This window comes from Serinus canaria, chromosome 2 (genome assembly GCF_022539315.1).
Source record: "Serinus canaria isolate serCan28SL12 chromosome 2, serCan2020, whole genome shotgun sequence".
NCBI classification, from domain to species: domain Eukaryota; kingdom Metazoa; phylum Chordata; class Aves; order Passeriformes; family Fringillidae; genus Serinus; species Serinus canaria.
In genome coordinates, this window is record NC_066315.1 from 146,867,581 (window position 1) to 146,873,580 (window position 6,000).

At 52.2% G+C, this 6,000-nt stretch overlaps 1 protein-coding gene across 1 annotated transcript in view; it reads right to left on the reverse strand.

Annotated features, from left to right (window-relative positions):
- Positions 1-5,249, reverse strand: part of KCNK9 (potassium two pore domain channel subfamily K member 9) — an 83,912-nt gene extending 78,663 nt beyond the window's left edge. The window contains exon 1 of the mRNA XM_009088307.4: positions 4,667-5,249. Coding sequence (XP_009086555.2) covers positions 4,667-5,249 — 583 coding nt within the window. The remainder of the gene's footprint in view (positions 1-4,666) is intronic.
- Positions 5,250-6,000: the final 751 nt, after the last annotated feature.

Genomic DNA, 6,000 nt, shown 5'->3' on the forward strand with positions numbered 1-6,000 from the left:
ACATTCTTTTAAAATGTATTTTAGCTGAAAAGTTCACTCACTGCTTATAGTAGGTTCAAAACTGAAAACAGAGGCCTAAAAGCTACAAAAAGAGACTAATAATTCACAGCACAAGCTGCCTTAATTTTCCTCCCCTTAGAGTCACTTCTCAGGAAAAAATAAATGAATAGCAATTTTTAATCTGTTTGTTGTTTCAGTTCGGTTTAGGGTGACACAAGCAGCTTTCAGTTCTTTACATTCTGCACAAGCCTCCAGAAATATTCAGTGTTTACTAGAGTTTGGTGGTGTTAAGTCAAGTACAGCTATCACTCTTTAAGGCCTAAATGATAGAGCAATATCTGTACCAATAACACATTTTGACAGTGTTGACACCTGCTTACAGAAAAGCAGTTTAATGACCTATAGAAAAGGGCATTAAAACTTGCTAGAAATCCTAGAAATAAGCCTTTGTTTTTGAAAGGTGGTGTTTTTATTCATAGTATCAAGCCTTTAGATGAACTCTGTGGCATATTCTACAGCGTATCTCATAAAAGACAAATAGCTGGATGAAGAACGTCATTAAACCACTCTTTTTCATCATTTTGACAGTGCAAGTGGAAATGGATAGGAATTCATACTAGCTCACTCTGAAACAAGAACAGTCCTGAAATGAATGCAGCACCTGGTGAGAGCCAAAAAAAGCTTATTAACTCTTTTTGATCCCCTAAAAACTTTTACACAATTCAAACACAGTCAAAACTTTATAGAAGCTGGGGGAGAAGAAGGGGAGGGGGAGAGGATTTTCTGCTAAGTGATTTTAAGAGCAAATTCATCGAGTGTTGTAGCACCTGCTGTTGTCAACTTTTCCATTGTTGTGTTGGTTTAAAAGAAAAAGAAAAAATAAAAAGAAGGAAAGAAAGAAAGAACAAGAAATTGCACTTGAGGAATAGAAATACATGTTTTGCCCCAGGTTAAAAAGAAACTCTGTTTTCATATACTTGATTAGCTCTCACTTTTTAATTTATTACTCAGCTTAACCAGTGAGCAGTAACCCCCAACCATCCGCCAATAAAAGCCAAATACCATAGATTAGAGGAAATGAGAGACTTGACCAAATCTCAGTGCTTTGCCTCACACGGGAGGTTTTCAGGTTTTCACGGTCCCTTCCAAACAGGTCTTTAACGATGAGTTTCCACGGGAAGCAACAAGCTGCAGAGCTTGCCCGAGGAGGGGAGTCCGGAGCTGCAGCGATGGATGGAAACCGAACCCGAGCGCCACAGCCCGAGGGCTCTGCCCAAACTGTCCCTGTCCCTTCACCATCACGAACAGGGGACACTGCCCGAGCTGTCCCTGTCCCTTCAGCACCATGAAGAGGGGACACTGCCCGAGCTGTCCCTCTCCCTCCAGCACCACGGACAGGGGACACTGCCGGAGCTGTGCCTGTCCCTTCAGCACTACGGACTGGGGACACTGCCGGAGCTGTGCCTGTCCCTTCAGCACTACGGACTGGGGACACTGCCGGAGCTGTGCCTGTCCCTTCAGCACCACGAACAGGGGACACTGCCGGAGCTGTGCCTGTCCCTTCAGCACCACGAACAGGGGACACTGCCGGAGCTGTGCCTGTCCCTTCAGCACCACGAACTGGGGACACTGCCGGAGCTGTCCCTCCAGCACCATGGACAGGGGACACTGCCGGAGCTGTCCCTCTCCCTCCAGCACCACGGAGAGGGGACACTGCCGGAGCTGTCCCTCTCCCTCCAGCACCACGGACAGGGGACACTGCCAGAGGTGACCCTTCAACACGGCAGACTGGGGGCATTGCCGGAGTTGTCCCTTCAGCACCAGAGCTTCCAGAGCTGTCACTTCAGCCCCATGTCTCAGGGGCACCTGTTCCATGGTCTGGGGACACTGTTGGACCTGTCCCTTGTCACTGGAAGAGAAGCACCGGCTTCTTCCTGGCTACTGATGGGCCATGGCCAACCATGAACACCTTTGATTAAATTAAAGCCACAGTAGTTGAAATCAGCACAGCGAAGGGGTAATCACTCCAGACATGTTGCTAGCATGGCAATATCACAGAGTACAATTAAGTTAGACATAAATTAGTCTGCAGCCATATGCATCTTGCTTGACTTTGTGGTCCGCTGATTCCTATCACTGCTTTGTCTGAAGGGATGTTTTGTGGAGATAGAGGTACCCTTCCAGATTAGGCACGGTCTTTGTTCATTCTCTTTTAAAGGTCAGCCAGCAATGATTAAGACACACTTCTGCTGGAGTACATACTGAGTAAAGCAGGTTCACCAATGCACACCCCACTGTATGTGCTTCTGGAAGTGTGTCCAGAAGATTTTATAAGGAGAAAGATGTATATGAGAGCATGCACACAGATTTGAAAAGAAATAACCAGCACAAAATATTAATATGAATATTTTAGGTCACCTCCCTGGACAAGAAACATAGTTAACAACCTTTATTTTTCTAAGAACTTAATAAAGTAGTTCTTTTGGGGTTTTTTCCATCCGTGAAACAAATTAGTTTAGGATAAATAAGAAATTAAAGAAAAATCTTCCATGCTTACTTTTACAGACTAGCTGTAGATCAGATAACATCATGAAGCCACTTTAGTACTGAAGAGATGGTACAAAAAATAGAATTGCATTTGGCAAGATGCAGAGAGCAACTATTAATAAACTTTTGAAAGACGGATCAGATATCCTCCCAGAACACAGCTTCCCAAGTGAACAATTGTTACAGAATGTCTGCAACTTTCTGCACCATTCTTTATTATCAGTCTTCCTCCCAGTGGTTCCCTGTTGCTATACACATTTTTAAATTTAAACAATTCATATATCCCAAAGCACCTCTGCCTACAGAAATGCATTCTGAGGTACTCCGAGCTTCCTAAACAAATCCCAGCCCTCTGAAAGAGAAAATGCTACAACTTCTCATGCAGGTTGTACTTGTTTATGGGTAAAATACCATCAAAACAGCAAACTACTGCACAAACAGCCCTTTCTACCTGTCAGCAACAGAGCTTAAGAACGCAGCAAGTACTGCAGGCTGCTCCTAGGCAGGAGTACAGGGCACCATGAGTACACAGGGGTGTGTGGAAGGCTTGTGGTAACTCAGAGGAGCACGACAGAGCAGTATTCACTTAGCACACACAAGTGGCAAGAGGTAGGCTGAGGAAAAGAGACTCAGTGGCCAAAGGAGGAAAGAGAGTTCTGACATTGTAACCAACAGCGGGAAATACAAATCATCAGCCAAAGTTGCATTCTACTTTATATTCTATAACCTGATAATATATGCATTTTTATTAATATACCTAATAACAGAAAGGTAAAGGAAATTAACACTTAAAAATCTTATCTTTGTAAAGGCAAATAGGCTTTATACTGTCAGATGATCTTTCAAAGGAAATTTTTTACTGCCCCAGGAAAATAAAGTCAAATACAAACATAAGCAGACACTTTTCAAAGTGCAGTGGACAGCACCTTCTGCTGAAAACTCAGTATCTTCTGGTGGTAGTGTGAAAATTTCTTCTAACAGCCCCTACGTAGCAAAAAGACCAAGTCCTTCTGTATTATTAAGAGAACTAATTTCATGTCCTGTTATGTCTAATGCACTATTAGCCCCTGAGTTATAGGGGTCTTTTCAGACTGCCACAGATCTGGGAGAAAAACATTATCAACTGCCTTAGTAAACCCATCTTAAAGAACACAAAGCCAGCACAAGTGAACCTGCTCATCCAGCCAAAGCCAGAGTTGTAGCACAGTTCTGCGTGCACTCCGCAGCCTCTAGTCACCATGGTATTTATTTTTATGGCAGAGAAGCAAACTTTGTGATAAATTCTCAGCTTTAGCTGCGGGAAGCAGGGAAGTTCAAAATGACAGACTGTGGCTGTGTCCACTGACTGCCCCTTGACCGTCCTGGGAAGTAGCACATCTGGGAAGCTGGGCAGCATGGATGTGACAGCAGGCATCATTTTGCCTGGCAGACTATGTCCCACAAAGGGGAAATGCAGACTGTGACCTGTTGTCACATCAGACGCTACAGCTGCAATAAAAACTCCAGGAACACATTGTCAGTGCCCAGGGTTTGAGCACAGCTGTGGGAACCAGCACCACTGCCCTTGCCAACTCCAAAAGAAAGTTTGCAAAAGCAGGTCTATCCATGCCTGGCTACATTAAGGGCTTTCCCAGCTGATCCAGTTCCCATGCCTTCATCATTTTCATTCTCCTCCAGATGCTTTTTGCCAAAGTTTTCCCCATGTCTCTTAAGGTGGAAGAAGGAGTGTGGCAATAGGGCCTTCTTCTGAGGGTAACCCCAGGAGTGTCACTCTGCCTCTTCCCTCTTCCTCCCTCTTCCTCCCCATCCAAGCCACAGCACCATGGTAGCCACCTGGCCAGTGCCAATGCCCCTAGCCAGACCAGCCCCATTCTTCTCCAGTCACACAAGAGACAGAGAATCCATCTCCAGGAGAAGAGGTGTGGGACACCCTCAAGTCCAACAAGTGCCCAAGAATAGCATTAAATTACGTAACATGGGACGGAAGCAAAAAGACTCAGCACAGACACCCTTGCGTGCCACAGCCTCCCTGCCCCTCTCCCTTTTTTTCCAGCCCAGAAAGTTTTTGCCCCAGCCCCGGCCTTGACCCCACAGGGTCTCCCCGAGGGGAGTCACTCACCGATGGTCGTGATGACCGTGATGGCAAAGTAGAAGGAGCCGGCGAATTTCCACTGGACTCCGGCGCGGTGCGGCTCGGACTGCATGATCACCAACTCCAGCTGCCGGTAGTCCTCGCTGGTGATGTTGTACTTTCCTTTGAGCCGGATCTCCTCGGCTTTGAGTTTCTCCTCCTCCCGCATCTCGTTGTCGGACTCCAGGGCATCAAAGACGGCAGCCCCTACCAGCAGGTAGGTGAACGTGCAGATGATGAGGGACAGGGTCCGCACGTTCTGCCTCTTCATGGCCGCCAGCAAGGGGCGAGTGAGGGGACCATGTCCCCCCCTGGCCGCCCGGGGTTCCGACAGGCCGCAGCAGTTACAGCAGGGGAGCAGCTGCCGGGGGGGCCGGCGGCGCCCGCCGCCGCTGCCGCCGCTCCGGGGCAGCTTGTGCTGCGGCGGCGGTCGCTCCCCGCCCGCCTGCTCGGGCTCCTGGGAAGAAGAGAGGCACAGGAGGCTGCTGGAGCGCCGGGACCAGGTGCCCTGAAGCCGGGAAACTCTGCGCAGGACCTGCCCAAACCAAGCCGTCCCAGTGCGCAGGGCCATCCAGGGCACCCCCCGCTCTTCCCCAGCACCGAGGCCAGGGGCAGGGGGCCCCCGCCGAGGGGCCGACGGCCCCGGCACGGAGTCCTGCAGCGGGCGGGTCCCCCCGCGAAGTTGGCGCGGCGCCGCGGGGAAGGGTCGCCCGCAGCCCGGGCGGGGCGCGGCGGGGAGGCGGAGGCCGCCGCCGTCCCAAGTTTCTTCAGGCGGAGCGGCGGGGCCGGGGGGAGCCGGGCGGCGACAGCGCGCCCATCCGCGGAGGAGGAGCGGGGCGAAGGGAGGAGGGCTCCCGGGCTCCGGCCGTCGGGGACCCGACCCGCCCCGGCCCCGGCTGCCTGCGGGAGCGCCGGCCGGGAGGGTCGGGACGGGCTGGACGCTCTATTCCTTCCGCCGCGGTACGCGGAGGGCGGCGGGGAGCCGGGCAGCTGCTGCCTCTGCTGCTGCTGCTGCTGCAGGTGGCCGCGGCGTGGGCAGCGGAGCGGCGTCCGGCGCGGCGAGGGCGGCGGCGGCGGTGTCAGGCGGCGGGCGCGGGGCCGGGGGCAGCATCCCCGGGCGCGCCGGGCCGCGCCGCCGCTCGGGCGGGAGGCGGGGGCGCCGGGCCGGCGGCGTGGCCCTGGCGGCGGGGAGCCGGCGCTCCGCGAGCGGGAGGAGCGGCGCGGAGCCGCCCCGGCCGGCGGGCTGGGAGGCGGCGGCGGCAGCCGCGAACCGAGCACCTGCCCGGGGCAGCGGCGGGGCGGGACGGCGGCGGGCGCTGGCT